A 27,562-nucleotide genomic window follows, 5' to 3' on the forward strand; every position below is an offset into this window, starting at 1 on the left:
ACCAAAGCCCAACCCCTGTGACTACCCCAGGATTTTGTCAGGGTGCAAGGTAAGTTATAACACACAATTATATTGTAATGCAAATGATTGTAAAAGGCAGAGAGGCATATTTGCACTGCAGGTGTAATGGGCTTCTACAACCTGTCTTTAGTGAAAATGAGGTCCCTGGTGACAGGTTTCCTTTAAACAACATTATGTCTATGAAAGAAAAAAAAATATTTAAAAAAAGGGAAAGAGATACAAAAAGAACACAACAAATAAAAAAAAAAAACGTTTTATCTCCATACCCCAGCCACAGTATATTATAATTATTCACGATGCTCCATAGAAATCTCAACCACCCGTTCAAACAAATTAAAATACAATCCTTTTCCAAATAAAACAATATACATAACCAAATTATACTATCCACCCATAATATGATAATATTACAAATGTTGCAATCATATTACATTTTTCTTTTTCCCAGGGGAAAAAAATAATCCATATGTACCTGCATGGACAGAGGCCAATTTCTCATGCTGTACTGTTCTAGGCAAATTTTCTGATCCACTCCCCTATAGTAGGGAGTGGATAAAATGGGGGCCCATTCTTCACACCCAATGCTTTTACCTGCTATTTGCTTTGTTTCATTTCGAAGAAAGAAGTAAATGTCCCTTTTTTCAAAGAAAATTAAGGGCTTTTATGTGCCACAGTAATCACAGGCAGAGCCCAGGAAAATTATAGAATACACATTTAATTCTCTCAGTACAAATTTAGGAAAATCTACAAACCATCAATTACAATATAAATACAGCAGATATATCAAAATAAAAACATGGATACACAGAACATGGTATTTGTAGCATCTCTAATTTACACTTGAACTTGATCACTGAGATATTTGTATTTGGTGTCACTGACATTTCAGGAAAATTTATCGAAAGCTTAGAAAATGTTACTGCTATGTTCAGAAATCTTAGGCCAGTCTGCAGTTTGCAGTGTTGTCATGTAAATAGTGTGACAGGTATTTGGCTACCTACCTAAGCTTTTTTTTTGCTTGAAAAATGCAGTAAAAATTCTAGGATGTGGATACAGAACATTTTATTTTAGATGAAGCTGATAAGATGAGGGCCTATAAACATTTTATTATCCAGGAAACATTTAGCATTTTTGGCCATGGCCTTTGTAAGCGTCAGATTTCCCATGAAGGAAATAAGAAGCTATGTTTATGTAACTTAATCCTAAATGTTCTTACCACCAGAGTTTTCTCAATCCTATTGGATATGGCAAAATGTTCAACAATCAACAAGACATTTACAGAGTTACGGACATTATTGTAGGGATGAGTGATATAAAAAAATAGTGATTTCTTGTGGCTGGAACCACGTGTACAGTATATATGCAAACACACACTGATAGATAATTTGCCTCCTGCTTAGTTGGCTTTGGGTTGATGACCTTTAAGTGCAAAAACTTGCTTCTTTCCTTTTGCAACTGTGAAGAGCGTTCTTGATGTCTTGTAAAAATCTCATCTTTTGTCCCTTCATCAGACTGCGTGCTGGAACAGAAACATCAAGAAACACATACATTATTCTTCAAAAACGTAATGGCAAACTTTGGCTCTGTATGTACTAAAATAGACAGCCAAACGGCCGCCATGCAATATTCCTGCAGGAAAAATTACTTGCTTGCTGTAGCCAGGGGCTAAAATAAAAAATACTTGGAGAGATTTATCAGAAGTGTTTGAGAGCAGAATTGTTCTAGTTGCTCATGGCAACCAACCAGAGCTCAGCTTTCATTTTCTCACAGCTGTTTCTAAAATTTAAAGCTGAGCTCTGATTGGTTTCCATGGGCAACTGGAACAGTTTTACCTCAGACACCTCTGATACATCCCCCCCCCAAAGACAATTCTTTTTTCATTTCTTTTTCTTCCTTTAGGTTCCATTTACATGGCTTGTTATTGTCACAGCACAGTAATCAGAGCTGTGTGTTATAACGAGCCATATTCATCTGTTATATAATCAGGTTTTATCCAGTTAACAAGGAAGGAAACAATGAAGATTCCTGTTGAAGTAAAGCAAGCCGATCTATATCAATATCTAGAAAATAGTAATGAACTTTTTATTAGACTAACAATATCTGTTATTTAATGAAAATTTTGATGCACCGATGTTCAACTGTACTGAGTATATAACCTTGTAACCTTTATGATTTATTGAATGACTTTATTCTGTTTTCCTCATCTGTTAGTATGAATTAATAAAACAGCAGTGGCTGCAGACATGCCATACTAGTGATAAACCCTATTTTTCTGCCAACCATAAATGTACTAAAAGAAACACCTCTAGCAATGCATTGCGGCACTCTCCGATCATGTTAAGGGGGTGCTGATGCAGGGCGAAGAGTTGACAGAGTGTCTGACAAGAGGTTAAATGGCTGCTGTGCCTGTGTGATCTTCTGGTGCGTTAAAACACTGTTAACCAGGACATACTATAACATCCAGGTGCGAGAATGAGTTGAGGGCCATAACTTAGATTTTTTTCATACTACCTTCATTTTTGCAGCATTTTATAGTTTTATTTGGTGTTAAAGTTACAAAAAGTGGAACAAATGCATTCCCTAATTTGCCATGATCAGTTTGATATATAGGGGCACATTTACTTATCCGGTCCAGTCGCGATCCCGCGGCGCATTCTCCGGCGAGGATTCGGCGATGAATCTTAGGATTCACTAAGATCGTGTGCCCGATATCCAGCAGGTGTCGCTGCTGTGCTGAGGTCCTCCGGAGTTCACCTTCTTTTTCCTGATGCATGTAAATGCTGATCTTGCAATACAAATCGTTTTTTAAATTCCTTGGTTTTTCCGAATCCATCGGGTTGTCTGACGGCACCCCCCGATTTCTGTCGCATGAAAGCCGGCGCCGATGCGGCACAATCTGATCGCATGTGCCAAAATCCTGGGGCAATTTGGCGCAAAACTAAAATATTTGGGAAACCCAACGAAAGTGCGCCGTTCGGACCCTTAGTAAATGAGCCCCACAGTATGTATAGAGTTGGGCAAATAGGTCGACTACGGCAATGTTTTTTATAGTGTAGAGGAGGATTATTTTTATTCTATTGGAAAATATTAACAAGTATTTCCACATGTTAATTAATATTTTGTGTGTGTGTGTTTTTACTTAATACATAGTGCTGAGGTCATAAAAGACCCAGTGGGTCATTTTCACAGTTTTTGACAATTTTTTTTTCTTCCAAGTTGCCCACTGTAACCGGGGCATCTATAAGAGCTCCAGTTACAGGGGGAATTGCCCCCCTGTGGGGCAGATGTCTAGGGCAGAGCTTTACTGATCAGACCCATACTTAACCCTTGGCTCTGTTAGTTGTGCCATTCAGCATGAAGTGAAGAATGGAGAAGACAGAAGCAGAAAAAATAGCATCTACCTTCTCCTCTGGGTCTCCTGCTGAGCTATCTCTCATAGCTGGACACCTAGCCCTGCGACCAGTTCAGGAGAAAACTGCAGCAAAGCCAAAAGACTACAGTGCAAACAAGGGACATGCGCCACTTGTCAAAATACAGTGCAGGGTCGGGATTCAATTAATAAGAACAATAAAGTTTCCATTCAGTATGGTTCTAAAGATCTGGGGATGAAATGTATGGCAGAAGGAATTCCATAGTTGTCTTTGGGATAGTTTCTGGCATCTGGTGCATGGACGATAAAAACTGTTGCTCACATACAACTGATATACGGAACACAACCTGAAAGGTCATTCATGTTTCTGTCACATTGATTAAATGAGTAACCTAGAGAATGTAAATGGGTTAAACAGCCTTCAAGTAACCTTACTTAACCATTTCTGTACAAGACACCTTTATTCTTTTTCAATTCAGAAAATTTTTGACAACTATAAACAAATTACAGTCAACAGATCTATTTCATAATAATACAGGTAATAATAAATCTTTATTTCTATAGCACCTTCATATTCCGCAGAGCTTTACAGATCATGGGGAAAATATACACACAAAATAGGACATTAGGAGTAATAACATAGTCATATGAAACAATAGGAATAAGGGCCCTGTTCACAAGAGTTTGTGTCTCTGTATACTGTTTTAATTGCATAATGGAATAATTCTGCAAATGAGCCAAAAGTCTAACCTAATGCCACCTTAAGGTGTTTACCTAGTTGGACAATTTTTAATAATGGTTTTAAACTTGCACTGAATAAAAACATCTTTCATTTGCTATTATTTTTTACTTCCCCATGTTATATAAACCACTTTTGACATTTACCTTCAGTAACCTCTTTACAATACTGTGCCATATGTTACATGTGGCACTTCTAAGGAGGCATTTCTTGAGTGTTAATTTACAAAAAAGTTCTATTAAATACCTCACTGAAACCCATCAGTCATATATTTTCAAACTTCACTTTTATTTAATTGTATATAAATAGTACAGTCAATATACAATTGATATATGAACAACTCCTACCTTCCATAAAGGGAGAAAAGTGAGTCATAGTGTGGAGAAGAAATATTAGTAGCATATACTTAAGAACATCCGACTTACAGATGATCCCTAGTTACAAACGGACCTCTGGATGTTGGCAATTTACTGTACTTTAGCCCTAGGATACAAAAAGCATATATAACAGTTATTTAAGGTGTCTGTAATGAAGCTTTATTATTAATCCTGGTTCTTATGACAATCCAACATTTTTAAAATTGATTTGTCACATACACCAAAAAAAATTTGGCTGGGCATTCAGTTATAAAATATATAGTTTCGACTTCAGAATCTTGTACGAAACCCGGGGACCATCTGTGCTGGCAGTCCTGGGATTATGGACAAGTAAGGTTCTCTGTGACAATTGGATTTTAAAACTTTTGGGTTGTCATAAGAACCAGCATTAATAATACATCTTAATTGCAGCCACTTAATTGATAACTGTTATAGCTGATCATTGTAGCCTGGGACTAAAGTACAGTATATTACCAATATACATAGGGCCGTTTGTAAATAGGGGTTGTCTGTAAGTCGGCTGAAGTCTTACTAATTTATATCACCCATCTTATGTAAGCTTTCTGGCCTATTATAATTGATATCATATGTATTATAGTATGCAAAGGGGGTTTATGTTCCTTGTTTTGGAGAGAAATTCAAAAAAGAAAAATTATATCTATTCAAATAACATAGACATAAACCATAATTAGGAGCACCCACTAACAAACTAGGGTTAGCAGGTTAACCATATCTTAACTACAAATTTTGGGACTATACCTCTTCAGTAACCTCACTAAATAACATGACAACCCTGATAGGACAACCCTAGGTATAAAACACTCAAGTCTGGTATGGGGAGAGAGGTAATGGGTTCCCAGTAGATTGATTTCACAGAGAGGAGGAACCATACACATTACAATTACATTATTACATAATTACATTATTTTTTTATCTTCTTATCTGGCGACTATAATTTTATGTCTGCACCACACATATGTGTACTAAATCTTTAAAACTTAATAAGTCTCTACTTATAGCCTTAAAGAATGTTAGTTTCTGAAGGGATAATGCTGCTAGTATTATTTTGAAGGAATTTTTGTAAAATTGTATAGGAATTTATGTAACTAGGCCCCTATTGCCTTCTTAGTAAATAAGTAAAGTATAGGTGGTGATAGCACTATTTATGAAGGTTTTAGATATGACAGACAGATTTTAATAGATTTAAAAGGTTTATTAGGATTTTAAAAAATTAAAACCGTTTGTATGAAAACATTTTCTTTGTTTTGCCATATTCTGATGCCAGTAACTTTCTCACACTTTTTTATGTATTCACCTGTGTAAGGTGTAACTTTTAGTGAAAAGAGCAGATGTTTCCATTTCTACCAAAATGCATCTCACATTCCCTGTAACTCTTCCAGTCAAAAGGCTAATTCACACAGCCGTCTGGGGGATGTACATGCGGCCGCATATACGTCTCAATAGATGGCAATGGAGGGTCAGCGGTGGTACGGTGCAACACATGTGTGGCACCGATCCACGCCGGATGCCGCAAAAAGATAAAGCATGCTCTATCTTTTTGCAAGTGTGCAGCCGCACGCTGCTGTTTTCTATGGAGGGAGGAGGGGTCACCTCCTCCTCCTCTCTAGCACACGGTGTATGCCCGCTGTCCAACCCACTTTGCGGCGGGCTCTGGTGAAAACCAGGTATCACTTAGATTACGGTCCCAGATGTCGGCTTTTGTCATTGTCCGCATTGGTCCAGAGAATCCACTACCTCCGATCCTGACACTAGTTTGTAGATGTTGAAAGAACAGAGATCGCAGAATCTTAAACTCTGATTTTAAAACTGGACCATCACATATAGCTATAAACAAAAACATCCAGCACAACGTACTTCTCCAAAATGTTATGCAGGCTTTATTGGTAGTTCAACTCACACATTGGATAAAAAAATGTTTATTCAATGTGTCAGCTGAATTACCAAACTTCCAGCTTTTCTACAATTTCCCCTTAAAAAGTTATCAACACTTTTATCTTACACTGTACTAAAATCCCCCATTATAGGTAGAGGAGCATCCGGCAGGGAAACCAAGCACTCACTTAGAGATAGCAGTGGTACACTACGTTATTGTATTCTGTATGTTTCAATAAACGTTTATTGACTGAAAAAATTAATTCTGTAAAAACAGATAAAGGCAGCAAAAATAGAGACTGAGAGAAATATTGCCAAGGAGAGTAAAACTAATACCAAATTGTTTTTCAGGTATATAAATGGTAAAAACTAAAAATGGAGAGTGTGGACCCTTTCAACAATAACCTGGGGGGTCATGGTGGATGGAGATGAGGAAAGGGCCTAGAGATGAAGTGCTGAATCGGAGCTCTAGGAGTTTAGAAAATATTTGGGGCGAGGATATTGGTCGAAAGTTGCCACAATGGGGCTTATTTACTAAGGGTCCCGCGGATAGCACTTTCGCCAGATTTTGGAAATTTTTGCGGATTGCGCCACTGGGAGAGCTATTTAGAAGGGGATTGTGTTGCACACGATCGGATTTTGGTGCATCGGCACCGGCTTTGGGTAACCATGCTCCACATTAATCTCCATATTCAAAGAAGCCGTTCTGCATGAGTTCTCTGGCGCAACAATATTTTTGATCAAGAATAGACAAGACTTCTTATCGTATGGAGGAAATTTCGGCCTTCAAGAGCTCAGAATGGGTAGATTTGTTAGCGCATTCTTTATAAGCTAATGATTGTAGTAGTGCTTTAAGTTTATGGGCTCTCTTTCATTTCAATCTGGCCCCATGGGAATTGAAAATGGTTTGTAATTTTCTTTTAAGAGCTTCCCATATAGAGACAGTTGTAGAGTCATTCAGAGAGGGGTTCTCTGGTGTGGATAGAAATGCGGCTTTCACTTCCTCTGCGTACAACAGATCATCTAGAAGAGATGATCATTGAGCCGCCATATGCCTTTTCAACCTGGAAAAGGGGAGCCCTCTAGTGAGCCAAAGACAGGGGCATGGTCGGACCACAAAAATGTATCAATGGAGCATCTAGGAACCATTTCCAGTAATCTGTGTGAGAGGAATAGATAGTAGAGCCTATGATATGAGTTGTGTGCTAGGGAATGGTAGCTATATTCCTACCAAATGCAGAGCTCGAAGCTCAGTTTTCAGTCTACGGCATTTGGCAAAGGAGACAGGGGACCTACCTGTGGTCATGTCCAAGTCTATGTCCATCACCATATTGAAGTCTCCCCCCGGGCTGATGTCAGGCAGAATTATTTTATTCTGATGCTTTTGTTTTTGAGAACATTGTCCCAGTTTATGCCTATAAGGTCCTCCCTTGGCTGTTGAAAATCTGTCCTCCTGAAGTTTGGAGTCTTCGTCGCTCCTCTACTATCCATCTTAGTAAAGCATAATATAAAATCGATGATATTGTGGTCACTATTACCCAGGTTCCCCTCAACATGTAATTTTGATACCCTTTAGGTCTGTTGGTTGGGATAAGGTCCAGGACTAGTTGTGACGGGTAATTGTCTTTTTTTGTTGACAAAAACATGCTACCTTTGAAGGACCTGCAGGTCTCTGCCCCCTGTCTATACAGGGATGATTGAAGTAACTCATGCTAAGTACTTCACCATGCTTTGAAGCCGCATCCATTTGACTTCTTGATTTCAGTTCTTCTGTTGCCTCCATTATATTTGGAGCCTTATAACAAACCTCAAGTAATATTTTATTATTCTTTTTCCCTCCCCTTATCTCCAACCATAGGGACTCCACATTTCTAAAAAGACTATTACCATCTACATGAACAGCCCAGTCATTCCTATTGTCCAGACATATTTAGCTGATAGCCACTATATCATATTTACCCTCCAACAAGACTTCTGCTTCCTCCATTTTGTTTGTGAGACTTCTGGCAATAGTGTACATGCACTTTATATGGTTTTCCCTATTCCTTTGGTTGTTATTGCCCAATGTTATTCCAGCCCCCCTTTCTTCTCCATGTACTATGACTCTTTTCAGCTCCCTATCTACACTGTCTTCGTGCCTTGTGCAAGTGTAGTTTCCCTCCCCCGAGGTCTCTAGTTTAAACACTCTTCCAACCTTCTAGCCATTTTTCCTCCAAGACAGCTGCACCCTCCCCATTCAGGTGCAGCCCAACCCTACTGTAGAGCCTGTAGCCGAGAGCAAAGTCAGCCCAGTTCTCCATGAACTCAAACCCCTCCTTCCTACAACATCCTTGAGCCACTTATTTACCTCCCTAATGTCCTGCTGCCTTTCTGGTGTGACATACGATCCAGGTAGTATTTCAGAGAAAACTACCATTGAGGTCCTTGCCCTGAGCTTATGGCCTAAATCCCTAAAATCATTTATAAGGACCTTCCACCTACCTTAATTTGTCATTGGTGGACTATGACTGCTGGATCCGCACCAGCCCCTCCCAGTAATCGGTCAACCCGATACGCAACATGCCGAACCCGAGCACCTGGCAATCAACACACTGTTCAGTATGCATGGCAGTGTGACAGATTGCCCCGTCTGTTCCCCCAATAATGGAACCTCTCACTACCAGCACTTGTCTGATGTTGCCTGTTCTCCCATGCCCCTTACTGGGGCAGACGGCAGATGGAGCTAATATCCTCCTCGTTCGCTAGATTGGAAAACTTATTGGTGTGCACCATATCAGGACTAGACTCCCTGAAGCTCTTCCCTCTACCCCACCTAATACATGTTACCCAACTAGCTGCCCCCTCTCTGTGAACCTTCATAATAGCATCCCCACACCCATCTTCCTCAATGAGTTTGTGCTCCAGGAACAGCAGATTTTGCTTCATACTGTCAATTGCCCGCAGGCTTGAAACTTGCTCATTTAGATCCAGAATCTCGGCTTCCAGATGAGAAATTTTCACACATCCCACACAGCAGTACCCTCAAAAGAAGCTCACAGGATGTACACTGTGTAGCATGGGCACGTATGAAGTCCATTTTACTAATGGGGAACACAAGAGAAAATATGGAAGAAAAGAAGAATTCACAGAATTACACATACATAGGATCACTGCACACTCACTTTTCTGTTTGCTATTAAATAGGTTAAATGCCAAAAAGAACCTGCCCTGAGAACATCAGCTAACGTAGGCTCAGGGACTTCCTGCACTTCATGAGCCTCTCTATGCGGGGATTGGTCTCCTACCTCCTCTCCTATCATGTCCTCCTCATTCACATACAGTGTTTACCCAATAGGAGCAAAATGGGAGCCAGGGGAGGCTTGTGGCTGCTGCTGACATGTGGAGGACACAGTTTGGCTTTTGTTTTCTGCCCCGTGAGCTGCCTGAGCAAAGCTGCCAAGCCATGCAGTAGTCTGTCCTCAGTGACTTGGACACTTAGGAACTCTGGTGCTAGAGGCTGCCATCTTGGTAGTGATACTCACCTGGTTTCTCCACCATTTTCTGATTCTTGGGTGACGCAGGAGTATCTCCACCAGATCACAAGCACCTTCTCTACCTGGTAGGAATAAATTTTAACCCAGGCAGACAGGAGATCAGGATTCTGCAGACGTATCACTGTGGAGCTTCGGCACTACAAGTCTGCTCACATAGGCCACTAGGCCATTCCCCCTTTTGATCACTTTAATAATTTTTTTTGGTCATGAAATGGCAAAAAAGTGGGGGATCAAACATTTGGGTGCTATTTTTCATTACAGGGTTCTCAGACAGGAGCAATTGTTTTTATATTTTGATAGATTGGGACTTTTTGAGACTGGATGATACCTAACCTGTTTTTAATTGTTTATTTTTATATGTGATCTAGAGAAATGGGGGTGATTTGGACATTTATTTCTTTTTACAATTTTTTAAAAATTATTTTAACTTTTTTTTTACTTTATTTCTAGAACTTGAACCCGGGGTTGGATCACTTATACAATATACTGCGATGCTACAGGGTGTCAGGGTGTTTTTGGAAGAAAGAAACCATGTTTATCAACCCTCAGAATGTAATAATTAGAAGATGAAGCAGTCATAAAGTATACTCACAATTCTATACAAAAACACCTTATTTTGGTAGGGGAAACTGACAGATTTTTAAACTTCATTGTCCCTTCTTTCTTCATGTGCCATATCTAATGTTTCTGAGGTGACAGGGAGATCTTTGGGCTCCTTTAGGGACCAGAGGCCAGAGGGTAACTGCTAGTTATACATACCAACTAATTATTCCCCTTTAGAAACTTGATTCCACCCTACATATTTCCAGCTGGTATCCAACTAAAAATATGGATGAAATGTATTATTCAACTTCTTCAGTTCTCAAGCCACTTCAGTCTGTTCCTTAACTGTAACCTTATTCTCATATTTAGGAGCGACACTTAGTAACTGATCTCGTCATTGGATAAGCTGGCCTTTGCATTGAACTCTCATAAAATAATAACATGTACTAAAGCAATAGTGACATTCTATGGCACCAGAACATTAACTATTCTGCAGGCGTATCACATTAAATTTAACTTACAAAACTTGTCCTTCTGCTGTTTTTGCATTTTATTCTTATTTATGTTTTTGCTCCTCTTTAAATATGCAGTGTAATCCAATGAGCCTATATCTAGAAGTGGAACATCTATTTTAAGACTCATAACTTTTTTACAGAACACATAAGCAGTTATGATGCCACGTTCTCTGTTAAATCAGCCATGGTGGTGACAACGACAGAGGGGCATAGAAAATACACAACCTACATATGCTACTATTACAAAGAGTGTAGATGTATACATTTATCATTGGCTATATTGTCATGAAATCTAATTAATGTGTAATTAATTGTTAATTATGTGCAACCAGTGCTATGAGAACAAGAAGAGGAAGGTGTTGGATATTGTGAAGAGTACACTTTAATGCCTATTTAATTTAAAAACCATTATAAAGCTTTATAGTAACTAAATGAGCTGCATGAGAATAGTCTCCCAGCTTTCTTCATCAAATAGCGCTATTGTTGTCTTCAGGCTATAACTACAGTGAAGAAAAGCAATCCTATTATTCTAAATCACCTTTAAAAAGAGAGACTCTATGGCATAAGGTTATCCAACTTAAGAAAACCCAACTTATAAACTACCCCTAGTTACAGACGGACCTCTCTGCTTACTGTGACCTCTGGTGAAGCTCCCGGGAAGCTTTACTTTAGTCTCAAGCTGCAATGATCAGCAATAAAGTGTCTGTATTGAAGTTTTATTAATTAATTCTTGTTCTTATGACAGCAAAAAATGTTGAAAATCCAACTGTCACCGGGATAAAAATAATATTTTGTTTGGAGCTACAATTATAGGACATACCTGTTCCGACTTACACACAAATTCATCTTGCAAACAACCTGAAGAACCTGTCTTGTATGTAACCTGGGGCTGCTGTATCTAAAACAGGTTGGTATTATATTTTCAGGTCTTAATGGACCATTTAGACTAATTGCCTATTGATGGCTTTAGGCCCTTATGTGTAGAAAATAACATATCATAAAGAGCGAGTTCAAAAGTAATTTGGAGCTTCATATATCGGTGACGAAATCATGTTATAGGTCATCAATATTTGATTGATGTAGGTCCAACTCCAGCATCTCCACTGATCAGCTCATTGAATGTGTCTGTGAATGAGACGACAGCACTCCATAGTATATAGAGTGTAGCCTAGTAGTAGACAATTGAGAAGCAGTACTCCACTATGGTGGAATAATACTTTGTTCTTCAGTGAAATTTCCAGAGTGCTGCTTCTCAATTGTCTACTATTGGATGTTGGGGTTGGTGTCGGACCTCTTAAAAAGACCTGCACTCGAATTATTATATTCACGGTGCCGCTCTACACATTCTGTTTTAGAGTGTATCCTATATAGTATATAGAGTGTTGCCTGTTCCTGACCACCACAGCCCCATTATTCAGCTGATGGTCGTTGTACTAGGAGTTAGACACCAATAATCTAATATTGATCACCTATCCCAAAGAAAACATGGCACACACCAAAATGAATTTTATGATTTTATTTCAGGGAATTTTTCACATAGCATAGTCTTCACCTTTGTATATGATCAAAAGAGATACAAGTTACACAGATCAAAGAAATTTACGATGTTCCGGTCATCTCGACCTTTGTTAAGTATGATCTGGCTCATACGATGGGGGAACCACATATGTGAAATGAAATCATAAAATTCATTTTGGTGTGTGCCATGTTCTCTATATGGAGTAAAGCGGATTGAGAATCCTACATTGAGCACCACCTACCAGTAGAGTGCGGTCACTATTGCTATATCTATCCCAAAGAAAGTCCTGGAAAACACATTTACATGTGTGATTTTGTACTACTTAACTAATAATGTGGAAGTAAGATAATATTGTCAAGCACAAGATACTAGGAGAACATGTGATAGCAAAGATTATCACTTTCAGTGGAATAGTAGGAATGAGTTGCTGCAGCAAACAATACACATAACCTGCACAAATCTGCTTGTGTTTGGACCAGGACTTGACATGATTTTCCTATGAAAGGTAAAATGAAAATATTAACATACCGTGGAAAAATGAACAAAACAGTACGTTGCAATGACCAGGAGGCCGATGATTATGGATGCGATTGAAACATATAAGGCATTACGTCCCAACCTTCTGGATCCTTCAAGATCTCCGTCATTATAGCTGTTTAAGGCCTGGTGTTAAAATATACAAATAATTTCATTACTTCTTTTAAAATGATAACTATGTAGATCAGATACAAGTAAAGAGACATTAGATAACTATATGTATATAGTGCATATTTTATATTACATATATTATGAAAAGCCAGCCAGTATTTCTTTTTTTCAGCTGAATGTTGGAATACTTTAAAAGAATGTCTTGGGACTTGAATATTTGGATGTTTCTTTCCTTAGTCATACAGTTAAATTCAGCATTGTTCCTTTGCTAATAATCTGATTTTGCAGCCTTTTTTATGTCACTGTAAATTTAATAAAAATGCCCCAAAATATAAAGGCTTAAAGGGAACCTGTCATCAGAAATTGCCCTAATAAACCTCTGCTGATATATTGTCAAGCACTTGAACAGCTTCATGTTTCTTCCATAGTCCAGGTTAGTGGCATCATCCAGATAATCAACTTTGAAGTGAAAAGTAAGGCGCCTTTCACACTTGTGTTTTTCATGCGCATGTTCTGCACATGCTTTTGATGCACAGAACTTGCATTGCATTCTGACCCATTGTTATAAACAGGCTTTTTCAGACTTGCACACACACGCACATTTTTTTAACCTCTGCTGAGACGTAACAACATAGGTACAGTGAATCCAATATCCAATTTGAATGGGGATATAATCCATGTTTCTTTATTGTTCCAATAAAAATATACCAAAAGGTGGACTACTAAAAACTAATGATGCTCTTATAAAGGTGTTAAATATTTCTGCCCTAATTCACATATAATCTATAAAAGGGAATCAAATTAGTTCACCAGACTTGAGATAGACACACACAGACATTGTTCTCTTATAAAGAGTACATTGCTCAACATTGCTCTCATATAAAGTATAGCTAACAGCTTAGATGAGTCTATGAATATTGTATCTTTTAAACAAATTTTAAAATAACATGATGTATAAAATAAATGAATAAGCTTCTTTAGGCCACTCTTTATCTTTATTAGTTTGTACATTCTATACATATTGGGGGTCATTTACTAAGGGCCCGATTCGCATTTTCCCGACGTGTTACCCGAATATTTCCGATTTGTGCCGATTTTCCCTGTACTGCCCCGGGATTTTGCCGCACGCGATCGGATTGTGGCGCATCGGCGCCGGCGTGCACGCGGCGGAAATCGGGGGGCGTGGTCGAGCGAAAACCTGACGGATTCGGAAAAACCGCCGCATTTAAAACAATAAAAGTGTCGCTTGGGACGCGCTTACCTTTACTTGGTCCGGCCCGGTGAACTCGAGTGCGTTCAGATGCTTTTCAGTGCAGCAGCGCCACCTGGTGGACATCGGAGGAACTACCTTGATGAATCCCGACCAGACCCGAATCCACCGCAGAGAACTAGATCGCGAACGGACCGGGTAAGTAAATCTGCCCCATTGTTTTATAAATGGAGCTGTTTACACTTTACATTAAAAAAGTTACTTTTGAGGTGGAAAGAAATCTGGATTTTGTATCTGAATCTGGCATTTTTACAAGCAACTCATCTCACTATTAACATTTGTGTCTCCTGGTGAATAAATCCTCCTCCTAAAAAATGTACATTGTGTGTGATCAGAGACGACACAATGATCATGGACTATTAACTCTTAATTCTCTTACAAGATCACTGCATTTGAGGGTTTAATGAAAGTAAGGGAACCATTTCCTTGTGTGGACATTGGGGGAGCATTACTTCTTTTATGTGCAGTCTGAATCCTAATGTAAAGGTCCAGTTATTTTCATATCTAATTATTATTTATTATCTTTCGAAGTTTGCCTGTGGCACCTGCTGGAAGTAAGAATATGGCAAAGATATATAAGATATACCCCCCTCCAAAGATAGATATATATATATTAAAACATAACAATATACAGTAGTTAAAAATAAAGTTGTACACAATACATGCTGATGATGCTGATGCACACAATTAAAGGGAACCTGTCATCAGGAGCCCTTCTTCTGGCTCCTCCATTTCTCCATAGAGAATAGTGTGCACATTGCCAAAGTGTTTTTATAATAAAACTGGCTTTTTCTGATAAAAAGAAAAGTTAGATGAAAGTTTACCTTTCTTTCTAACTTTTCTTTTTGTTGGAAAAGCCAGTTTTATTATAAAAACACTTTGGCAATGTGCCCACTATTCTCTATGGGGACATGGGGGAGCGAGAAAAGGACTCCTGATGACAGGTTCCCTGTAAGGGGATTTGTCACAGTGAAATCCATCAAAACCAAGTCCACATTTGTTATTATTTTTCAATCTTCCTAGTGTATTGCAGTGAATGTTACAAGATGCCATATAGTAGAACAGTAGAGGTAGTTAAAATTCCTCTTTATATATCTTACATATATATCATTTAGAAGGCATAACATAGGCTTATCATAAACAAATATTGACAATTATTGTATTTTAAGTAAGTAATTGGTATAGATCTGCTAGTTCAGTGTTAAAAGTGTATGTGTCATAGTATTTCTTCTAAGAAGGAAAAAATGAAAATGAATCAGCTCATGTATATGCATGGGATAATAGTCGCAGGGTGGGCGACAGTGACTGGGCCTGGCCCTGCTGGGTGTCAGGTACTAGCCCAAGACAAGAAGTCATTAAGACACACATAAAATTAAGAGTAGGGTTGCAAAAATAACAGAATTTTGAGTGCGATATGATGCCCAGAAAAGGAATAAAGTATTATCTGATTGTTTAGGGTGCGGTCCCATGGGATATTCACATTGCATTTAGAAATGCAATGCAAACATCTGGGGGTGGGGCTGCGCCTAATCACTTATGCATTTCCATTGAAACACATGCGATCAGTAACAGTCAACCAGTGATTTGCGAGGAGAGCTTTAGTGTTTTATATGTGTTTATTATATGTATTGTGAAGGTTGTCCTTGTAATGTTAGCATGTTAGGCTACATTCACACTACAGTATGGGGGACGTATATACGGCCGACGTATATACGGCCGATATACGTCCCCCATACACTTCTATGGGCTCACGGCCCTGTACGGGAGCGTTACGGTGCAGCACACGTGCGGCACCGTACCGCTCCATAGCCCGGGGAAAGATAGGACATGTCCTATCTTTCCCCGTATTACGGCGCCGTGCGCCATTAATTCCTATGGAGAGAGGCGGGGGTGAGCTGCGCTCACCTCCTCCTCCTCTCCCCGCGCTGCCGTGTGCCCACCGTGCTACGGTGCGGCGGGCTCACGGCAGCGTGAATTTAGCTTAAAATAGTATAATTTAGGGCTCATTTAGACTGACGTTGTTTGTGCTATCCTTTTTTTGCAGATGGCAAATGGACCCATTGTTTCCTATGGGTCTGTTCACATGTCTGTTTTTTTCAGAGATGTGTAGACAGTGAGAAAAAAATTGCAGCATGCGGACCACGTACATACAAAAATGTCAATTGAAAATTATTTAATTGAATAATAAAATTATTATATAAAATATTCCCTTGGGGGAATATCTATCACTGCTTTTACACTTGTTTTCTGTCGTAGAAGCAGTGGAATAATTGCAAATAATTCTTGCAGGTTCCCACCCTGTGCCTGCTTTCTTTTGCAAAACCGAACAGACATAGTTTGGCTCGTCTGCCGCACCACCTGCCGGATGCATCAAGAGGCCTAAGCCGCTTATGAATAACTGTGGGCTGCTGGATATTGTATTAACTAAATTAACCTATAAGAGGGTCTACAATGATACATATTAATTTCTGGGGCACTGCTGACTACATATGGTTTAATGAGGGGGGTAATTTTTGCTACTTTAAATAATGATGGGGTACAGGTTACATATAAATTGATGGGGGTCTTTATTTTGCTGAATATTACTGAATTATTAGTGGGAATAAACATAAATTAATAAGAGCATGTTGTTGCTGTATAACAATTAGCGGGCTCCATATACAAATAAGAATATACATTTTTACTATGAGACTTTGTACTGTAAGTGACTGTGGTATTTTTAGGGGCACAGTTTTGAGATGTGATGCACTGAGCTGAAGATGTCTTTTGGTGAATTTTGAAGCAAAAAGTCATGGCTGGAGAATTTCTGAAAGTGCTGTAACTGATGGAGAACAATTGTCATCTGTGGGGAGCCACCAAAACCAGGACAAATCAGGGGAAGAAGGTCGGAGCTACTACTGATTTATATGGTAAGTGATATCTTATGTCCTGTTCTTATGGCAGCCCTAGAGTGCAGTAATTTTATATATTTGCATTATACATATATAGTGTATGTGTGCATATGTCAGTGGAGTGAAAATATGTGTATTCTGAAGTTTTACGTGCGGGAAGGGGCTGGCAGCGCAGGTTTAGTTATTTGAGGGCTCTTATTTTAAGTTTGCACAAGCGCCCACTGGGGTCTTCTTAGGCCACTGTGCACATATATGTTCTATTGTTTAATTTTGTCCTTTTATTTTTATCAATTCATAATTATTTATTGGACTGTTTTTGCATTGCTTTAGCACATTGTCAGAGTTTCTGGCAAAAGTTGGTGCTGATGAAAAGAAATGGAATTTTTACATTAATGAGGAGATGAAGGGAAAGATGAAAGGAACCTGAAATCAGTAATTCTGGATACTAATATACTAACTCTTAGAGGAGCTAAGGTATATAAATGAACACTGAATGATAATGAATACTATGTAAGAAAAGACTGTTAAACACTTTTCACATAAATGGAAACACTTTGTTATTGATAGCCGATATAGAACAACGAGAAACTAGAAAACATGTGCTAGGAATATAAACAAGTGGTTACTTACATTCTATACCAGATGGCTTTGACAAATACATTGTAGTTTATTAACAGATGTATGGAGGGGTTCACGGGCATAGCCCTCACCATAGAGGGCAGGTGTCAACTTTTTTATACCGAATCTGTCCGTGGCACCAAAATTGAATATTGCCACTCCCTGTGACTTCATCGGGGGGCACAGAATCAGTGACATGGCAGCCAGAGCGATGGCTGATACTAAGCACTTTTTTAGTACAGACTGCAACAGATGAGGAGTATATTTACATAGAAAAGTAGACATGCCATGAACTTCATAACATTTACCAGAACACCTCCGATATAAAAAATTGTAGAAAAAAAGCTTTATTTCATTTCCATAGAAAAACATGATATGTAAAACAAAGTGGGCTATAGCCAAGGAATTAGCCTACACATTTGGAAATTATCCTTACTCAGCCCAAAAAATATATATATACAAAAATGAAAACAATTATACATTCAATCCCCTTTTCTATAGAATCTATATATGTGTACAAGCAAATTAAAATCATAACCACATTAGTGGTTATCCCATAAGGAAAAAGCCATAATGGAAAAAAAATGTTCAAAAGTCTTGTCTCACAAAAGATTAGACCTTACTCAGGTCAATAGAAATAAATTTTGTTTGCAAAGTTTGACTTTTGTTTAAAGGTTTCACGTAACAGTTTGAATTGATATATATCTGTGATTATAGTGACCCAAATTAGGTCACAGTGATGCCATAAAAAACAAACCCCACAAGAAAATGATGCGACTGCATTATTTGTCAATGCCACTTCATTAGTTTTTTCTCCAGTTTCCAAGTACATTGCACAAAATATTAAATGTTGCCTTTGCTAGTGCACTTTGCCCTGCAGACAGCATATCAATGGAAAATTAAAAAAAGTAAATAAATGCAGCAAAAAATGGAAACACAATAACAGAAAAGGGTGTGGTCCCAAATGGGGTTAAAGTATATCCACAAGCAAGAAAAACCTTTTCTTCAGTCTCCAAGACTTCCTTAGGACAAGACTTTACTCAGTAAAGAAAATTTAGAGGAAAACTATCATTAATCCCCAATAAAATCTATCACCCTTCTTATGAGGAAGACATATCATAGACTTCATCCGGGATGTCACACTAGGGGCATGTATGACACTTCATGCATGATGCATTATTGTCAGGCTTGCGGGATGTGGATCCTCTGGACCACTGTAGACGATGACCCAAGTCACTACCTGGGACCGGAGTCTAAGTGGTACCCGGTTTTCACCAGAGCCCACCGCAAAGCGGGTTAGACAAGCTGCGGCGTGGTACCACGTGGGCGTTCCTCAGGCGTGACTTGTCTGCAGTGGCGGCCGAGGTTGAGGTACAGAAACAGCAGTCAAACTCGAGGTCACAGTCCAGGCACAGGGTAAGGGCAGGCGGCAAAGATGCAACGTCAGAGTCCAATCCGGGGTCAGCAACAGGAGGTCCAAGCAGATGGGTACGGGAACACAGGACAGCAGCACAGAGGAACACTGGTACACGGAGGAGGTCAGGAAGGCTGGAGACACAGGAAGGCTGGAGACACAGGAACGCAGGAGGCACAGGAACGCAGGAGACATAGGAACGCAGGAGACATAGGAACGCAGGAGACACAGGAACGCAGGAGACACAGGAACACAGGAGACACTAGAACGCAGGAGACACTAGAACGCAGGAGACACTAGAAGGCAGGAGACACTAGAACGCAGGAGACACTAGAAGGCAGGAGACACTAGAACGCAGGAGACACTAGAACGCAGGCAAATCGCAACAGAGCTTCCTCTTAGGTTGTGAGGCACAAAGATCCAGCAGGGTTAGATGGGAGAGGCAGGCATAAATAGCCTCATGGGAAATGGCCAGCGCCAATTAATGGCGCACTGGCCCTTTCTAAGGCTGCCGCGCGCGTCCTAAGGCATTGGGACGCATGCACATGGAGCGAGCCCGGGACTCGGGAGCGGGGACACTTATGAGGCGCTGGCGTCATGGGTCGCGAGGCCATCCGTGACAATTATCTTCTTGTCATAGGATTTGTGATATGCCACATGATGATTTCATAGCAAGTGATTCACATTATCTGTTCTCTCAACTTCTCATATACTCATTCTTCCTTCCTCAGTGTTTTGAATTTAAGGATTATATCAGTGAAGATGTTAAAAAAATAAAAATTATATAAAAATAATTTATATATTTTAATTTGATCGTTGTTATGGACCATTTTATTGGTTACTTACACAGATTACTTGTAGATAAGTGGGCTTTGTCACCAGACAGAACAAATAAAAAAAACTGCAAATGAAACAGTAAAATCCAGGCACCGCCGGAATGAAAAAACAACCCCCACCCCCAGGGGTTCACATGCCTTGAGGTAAGCTGAACCTCTCACCAAAGGCAGCAGAATATTCAGCAAGATGGGGAGCAACATGAGGGGTGCAGTGGACTGCTACAAAGCAGGAACTGATACTTAAAAATAGTGTTCCGTGACACCTAATGTCTGCAAGGCTGTGGGACACTACCACCTACACACCTGATATATTAATACTGAATGGGGTGAAAGTGGGGGGCATTTATAATTTGCTTCAGCAGAATGTTTAGGGTTAGGGATTGGCAGGAGTCCAGGTTGACTGAAAACAAGCACAGTATTCATACGGGGAACGGGAAATATATTCACCACACACACACACAAGCAAAGATTGGATCATAATAATACCCCCCACATTTCAACCCCCTATTGGCCTCTCAGGGGAGAGCTCATACTGTGACACATCTCAAGCAAGGCCTGACAGCAAGCCAGATGTTTTCATCCAACCTTCCCAAACTGCTTTAAATTTAGTAATGTTACATTACGTTAGATAACACTTAAGTTAATCTCCATATTATAGTCTTGGTAGAATATTCATCCAAGAGTTATATTACAGCAGGCTCAGAGGTGGCTCCTAATCCATCGAGAAAGAATTTCCTTCTTATCTGGACTGGGCTGGGGCATTACTATGGAGGCTGGGCAGGGGACATTGCTATGGGGCTGTGCAGGGCACATTGCTATAGGGGCTGCTCAGGGCACGTTGTTATGGGGGCTGCGCAGGGGACATTGCTGTGGGGGCTGCGTAGGGGACATTGCTGTGGGGGCTGGGAAGGGGACATTACTATGAGGGCTGCACAAAGGACATTAATATGGGGACTGGGAAGGGGACATTATTATGGGGGCTGGGCAGGCGACATTTCTATGGGGGTTGTGCAAGGGACATTACTATGGAGGCACCATGGTTCCGGTCCCTGGAAAACAGCTATTGCAATGCAAAAAAAATTATTTTGCATGTATTGTGAGCCGCAAGCCTGGCGGAGAGTAGAGGCGGTCCCCTACTTAAGGACAACTGATTTACATACAGCCCCTAGTTACAGACAGACCCCTCTGCCCCCTGTGAGCTCTGTTGAAACTCTCAGAAAGCTTTACTGTAGTCCCAGACTGCAGTGATCAGCTGTAAAGTGCCTGTAAGTAAGGTTCATTGATAGTCCTTGGTGCCATTGCAGGAAAGAATTTTGAAACTCCAATTGTCACCGGGGGAAAAAAAACTTTTTTGTCTGGAACTACAATTATAAATTATACAGTTTCAATTTACATACAAATTCAACTTATGGAACCTATCGTAAACTTATGGAACCTATCATGTACGTAACCTTGGGACTGACTGTAGATAGATTCCTTTTCCATAGGGAGCTGAGTAGCCGTGCCACAAAGCCAGGCAGGAATAGGACCGCAGACGCATTTTCGTCGGGTTTCGCAAATTTTCGCACCGGGTATTGTGTTGCACATGATCGGATTTTGGCACATCTGCGTCGGCTTTGACGCAACAGAAATCGGTGGGCAGGCCGTCAGGAGATCCACCGAAGGTGAACTCCGGTGACCTGATCGGGGAAGCGACATATGCAGGCTATCAGGCGGACACTACGGATCGGGGATTACGCAGGACCAGGTAAGTAAATGTGCCATAATGGATTTCTTGCAGATGTGTGCATTCACCCTTAGTATTAAGACACTGATACCTCAGAGGACCCAATACACCCTCTGACAAATAAGAAGACATGCGTATTATAAATGTCACATGGTAGTTGTGGCTGGGCTACATATTTTGCCTTAGTTCAATTAGCTTTAATTGTTGGTTGGCTTCTTTAAACATGTGTTTAAATTGTTTGTTGTAAATGAACCCTACTACCCGGTAATGGCTACAACCAACTACACAATACAATCATTCAAAATGTACACCAATATCATAAAAAAGGTACAACAAAAAACATCCTGTGTCTACCATTAAGTGACAAATAACTTCTCTTCCGCCACTGATCTCTGTCAGTAAGGACCAAAGCCAGTTAAGGAATTTGATTTGGCAAGCTGACAATGAATGCCTTCTCGCCTAACAAACGTCCACTTAGTAGATGGAAATATGTTACAATATAACATAACATAACATAATTCCAATAGCATAGCCTACCCCTCCCGCCAAAAAATAAATCCTGTCTGTACCATGCAGCACAAAATATTGTACTTGTGAGTCAATTTATGCATATGTACATTTTATAATTGTAATGTTCGCTACAAAAATGTTCAGTTTTATTACATCATAATAGTCTCTAATCTCTATAGATCCACATTCACCTTGTCACCCACATTTTCTGACAACACATGTAAATTTTAGTTTGTATATTTTATCTTTAGAGCCTTAACACTTATCATAGTTGCAATATCCAGTTTATTTGAGCATCTATGGCAGCATAGGCAATAACAATAGTGCTGTTCAAATTACAGAGGTGACCTTCCACAACAAAACCTGACAACATCAGATTTCTATAGAACTAAAGCAAAATTCTCCTAATCCACAACTACATCAAGGGTAACAGCCAAAGGGTCCACAATAGATGGGAGGGAGTTCACACAGACTTGGTGGTATTATTGTTCAAGATAGCCCATGAAGTAGACCAGTTACCCAGTTATACGTCACTTCATGAAAAAACGTGTCTAGATTGCTTCAGGGCCTCAAATATTTCATCACATAATCTGTTTAATGAGCAAATGCAGTATAATCAACAAGATGATATATTTATGAGAATATAATGAGTTATCCCATGACAGTAATATACCTGTGTAAGTTTCTGTTTGCCAAGCAGCTTGGACCTTCACTATTCACTAGAATCTAATTACCGTAAATATGGTCACGTATTTCTTCTGTCAATTTTTCGAAATATCTTGGACTGATAGAGATGATCTGAACACAGGTAAGGGTAACCGCTATAATTTACATTTACATGACTGACAACCATAAATTAACATTGTACACATGCCACATAAAGAACATTCTCATCTAGAGATATATTTATATCAAACATACAAAGGGAAGTATATTTTTGCAGTAAATAGTGGTAATAGGTTTTAAATTTATAGCATGTACTCTCTCCCTCACAGTTATATTCCTCCTTCTATATTGGGCTCACTACAGTCACATAGTGAGATGGCTATATTTATAAAGTGAGTCAACAAGCATAAAGTAGAACACAGTATGCTTTACTGAATCCTCACATTATTTCACCTGTCATTGCAAAGAATTCTCAATAATATGAATAGCAGTTATAATGATAATTACAATCATATATATATATATATATATATATATATATATATATATATATATATATATATATGTGTGTGTAATAAAATGAAAACTAAAGCAGTTGAGTTGTGAAATGATACAAAGAATAACAATAAACATTTCTGCTAGTACTTACCATGATAGAAAATACAAATGCGACAATGTTTACTGGGTAAGCCGGGCAAAAGCAGGAAAATATTGAAAGGATCAGGTAATTGCTGGGCATAGGACCGTTGGCGGATCCATCTTCTGTGTTGGTTTCTGGGCTTTCTTCTAAAGCCCTTTTGATTTCTGGATTGCATGGAGTTTGAGACATGGAAAATTCAGTGTTCAGAAATTGGTTTACCCAGAAAAGTTCAGCTGTCCTGTATGAGGCTGAGGGGCGGCTGTGTAACCCAAGTTGGGAGTTCAAGGAAGAAGTGATCTCATTTCGACTGATGCCTGATCAGCAAAGGAGCAGCAGCCAGGCTATAAGTCAGAGACATGCTCCTAGGCGTGGGTGAAATGTTGATTAGGCCACTCAGGTTGACTCATTAGTGATGCTTGATAGCACATACAAGTGTATATGCAAAAATCAATGTGGAATCCAATTCAAAGTCACTCCAATTCATGCAGAATATGGTTTAAAACCCTTTATTAAATGATTTAAAAAAGTATAAAGTAGCCCAGCATAGATAAAAATGTATGAGTGAGGTTTAGTTACCAAAACATGTAGGTTCCTTCCACCATAGCTTTTTACCTATGCTAGGCTACATTACCTGACTTTTTTAAACAATAAAATAACTATAGGAGTTTTAAACCATATTTTGCCTGAACTGGAATTACTTTGAGCTAGATCGCACATAGTTTTTTTTTGCACATATTTGTTGCTGTGAGCCAAGCCTTGATCAGTGCACGGAGGATCTTATTGGGATAGAGCTGACAAGATTAGGTGATTTGACCTTTTCTCTTTCATTTATATAAATATAAATACAATAAATAACTGAGGATCATATCAATAAAAGATAATAATGATCATTACAGGTGTAAAGTACCTAGGGGAGAATTTATGCAGTAATAGTTCACTTTGGGGAATTTTCTCACATCTCCCTATCTTCCAACTGAATCACTGATCTTGAGGTTCTTTCTTACCTCTCTCACTAAGCCTTTTCTGCCAAGATTCCTTAGTTTGGCTGGACAGCCAGGTCAAGGAAGAGTTGTAGTTGTCCCAAACTTCTTTCATTTAAGGATTATGGAGATTACTGCGCTCTTAGGAACCTTAAATGCTGCTGAAATTCTTTTGTAACTGTCTCTGGCCCTGGGGGAGAGAGGCCTTATACTTCTTAAATCCTCCACTTTCCCCCAGCCTCAGCTTAATCAGCCTACTGGAGCTAGCAGAGTGCTACCTGGCTCGGTAGGGGGCCAAGCCTCAAAGCATTTCCCCAGCCGTATCGTCTCCAAAGAGTTGGGCTGAACTTCCCTCCAATTTTAAAACAGGAGACAAAGAGCCATAAAACTCATAAGACAAATACATTGATTAGGGACAGTTATGGAGTTGTGGTCTATCTCAGCCCAAGGGCAAATACATTTTTGGAACCTGTGCTCATTTCGTTTTGTCTATTTAGGCTCTAGCACCCTTGGGTCCAGAGATATAAATATCGGACCATAGCAAATGGGTCAGGTTTGATATCAATGCAATCCAGGGATTCACTCAGATCCAGTGATACCAGAACCATGCTATGGCTTCTCCAGGAATTGGGATGTGAACCCAGGTAGGAGGGACCCATGACCCCCCTCCTGGGGGTGGAAAGAGGTGTGTCTGCACCTGATATAATCAGACACTACTGAATGCGCCTTGTCTTTTGTCTGGGATCCATCAAGTGCAGAGGAAGATCTTAAGGTGTAGATTATCAGATTCGATTGGGCACACACACAAGGTAAATAACTTAGTAAACTGCTGATACTTGTAGTGCTACCTTTGTATTTTGTACTCTGTTTACTGTACATATATCTACTGTATATATTGTTTTGTCTAGTGTGCCTTTAAGGCAATTAAATATAAATCTTAGCCTGTGTTGCTCTTTTATCTTGATCCATGAATCCTACGTCCGAGTCTTGCTTATATACATGGGTTGTTTCATCACCTTATATTAAAGGAGACCTGGTGGCAGCTTCATTAGGTTGATAAGATTCTGTTTCACTGAGGCTAGTGAAAGGGATCTTATAGCCATTCAGGGCTGTGATTCATTGTTGTGCCATATCCGGAAGTTGTGTGGACAACTTTAAATTACTTCCTGCACCTCTCAGAACCCGTGCGTTCTGGAAGTGTCTATAAAAGGATAATCGCAGATAGACCAGGAGGTGGTGGGAGGCGCTATTGTTCAAGGCGAGGAGGAGCTCTGCCCAGACTCACCAAGGAGCCAGTGACCAGTGGTCAGTCCTACATTAGACCGTACACTGCCCATCCACCCACATGATCTGATGGGCTTGGCGGCCATTTTGCAAGCTGCCTTGTCCAGTTTACAGGTGGGCAACCATGCTGCATATGAGACCCTCATGGCTGCTGCAGAACAACGAGAGAAAGCAGAGGCTACAGAGCGATCAGAGTGAGCAGTGGCTGCAAATAGGCAATGGGAATGTGAACACCAGCTGAAGATGCTCCCGCTACAACAGTCTGCTCCTGCTAGCCCAGTGCTGCCGGAGCCATGTCCCAAAGCTGCAGACTGAGAACTTTCCCCTGCTGGATAAAGGTACTGGCTTGGAGACTTTTTTTTGCTTGAGAGCCTTTCTCCGAGCAGTGGACCAGTGGACCTCAGGACTGGAACTTACCACCTTCCAGTAGCTGACGGAGCAAATCACCTTCAAACAGTATTTGTGGAATTGCCCAGAGGAATTACAGCAGCACATCTGTGACCGAAAGCCGAAAGAGGCTTTGGAAACAGCTGGCCTGGCAGATGAGTACAGCAACAATCGGACTCTGGAGGCCAGGAGACCTGCTGGTTGGAGAGGGGATAAGGCAAACACCATCCCTGTTACCCCTGCCCCTGTAGGGGCATCCACCCATACTCCCCTCTCCACATAAGTGGGTGAACCTCATTTGTGTCATCTTTGCAGACAGCCAGGACATTTCAAGGTCATGTGTCCACAGCGCCAGAAAGGCCGGGTGCCGGCCCTGACACCATCTCCTATTTTGTTTGTGGGTGGGGGTCGTGGGAGGTCCCATGATAACTTGCAGCCCGTCACAATAGGCCATGATTGGCCATGGGACTGAGAGGGACTGGGGCTGGGTTGACCCTTGTATGGCCTGAATTTGTATCCCCACAGGATTTGAAACCTGGGAAAACCCTAACTGTTTCCAGAATTGGAGGAACAGAACCGGCACTGCCCATTGCCAAGGTGTAATTGGACTGGGGTGTGAAAGGGCGGTGGGTGTGTCACCTGACCTTCCTGTGTGTGTCCTGCTGGGAACAGACTTGGGGCGACTAGTGTCACAGTATGTGACCCCAGAAAAGAATAAATTTGTGGAACCTGTGTTCCCGTAATATCATCTTGTTATATCAATTTAGGCTCAAGCACCCTTGGGTATACATATATACATATGTACAGATATACATATCTCTGGGTAGGACCATAGCAAATGGGTCAGATTTGGTATCAATGCAATCCAGGGATTCACCCATATCCAGTGATACCAGAACCATGACCTTACGACTTTCCCTTGGGAAGCTATGGCTTTTCCAGGAGGGACCCTTGACTTCTCCTGGGGGTGGACCGAGGTGTGTCTGTACCTGATATAATATAAGTAAACATTTTTACAAGGCTATTCTAAAGTAAAAAATTAAACAAAAAAAAACCTGCCACTGGCTGTTGCTTGACATCCCTTCACCCTGTCCAACAACCCAATGCGTGTTTCATCTGTGACCCGCGACTCCTCTGTACAGAAAAGTGAAATTTACCAAGGTAAGCACAATATGAGGGTCA

The 27,562-nt window shown here is 40.2% G+C and overlaps 1 protein-coding gene across 1 annotated transcript; it reads right to left on the reverse strand.

The window, feature by feature from the left end:
- Positions 1–716: 716 nt before the first annotated feature.
- Positions 717–24,055, reverse strand: TMEM233 (transmembrane protein 233). Its single transcript, XM_072124309.1, has 3 exons — positions 23,739–24,055; positions 13,039–13,173; positions 717–1,540 (listed from the first exon to the last, which is right to left on the reverse strand). Exons 1-3 carry the CDS (start codon positions 23,916–23,918, stop codon positions 1,529–1,531), a joined length of 327 nt encoding a protein of 108 aa, XP_071980410.1. The 5' UTR covers positions 23,919–24,055; the 3' UTR covers positions 717–1,528.
- Positions 24,056–27,562: the final 3,507 nt, after the last annotated feature.

This window comes from Engystomops pustulosus, chromosome 1 (assembly GCF_040894005.1).
Source record: "Engystomops pustulosus chromosome 1, aEngPut4.maternal, whole genome shotgun sequence".
In the NCBI taxonomy this organism is placed as follows: Eukaryota; Metazoa; Chordata; class Amphibia; order Anura; family Leptodactylidae; genus Engystomops; species Engystomops pustulosus.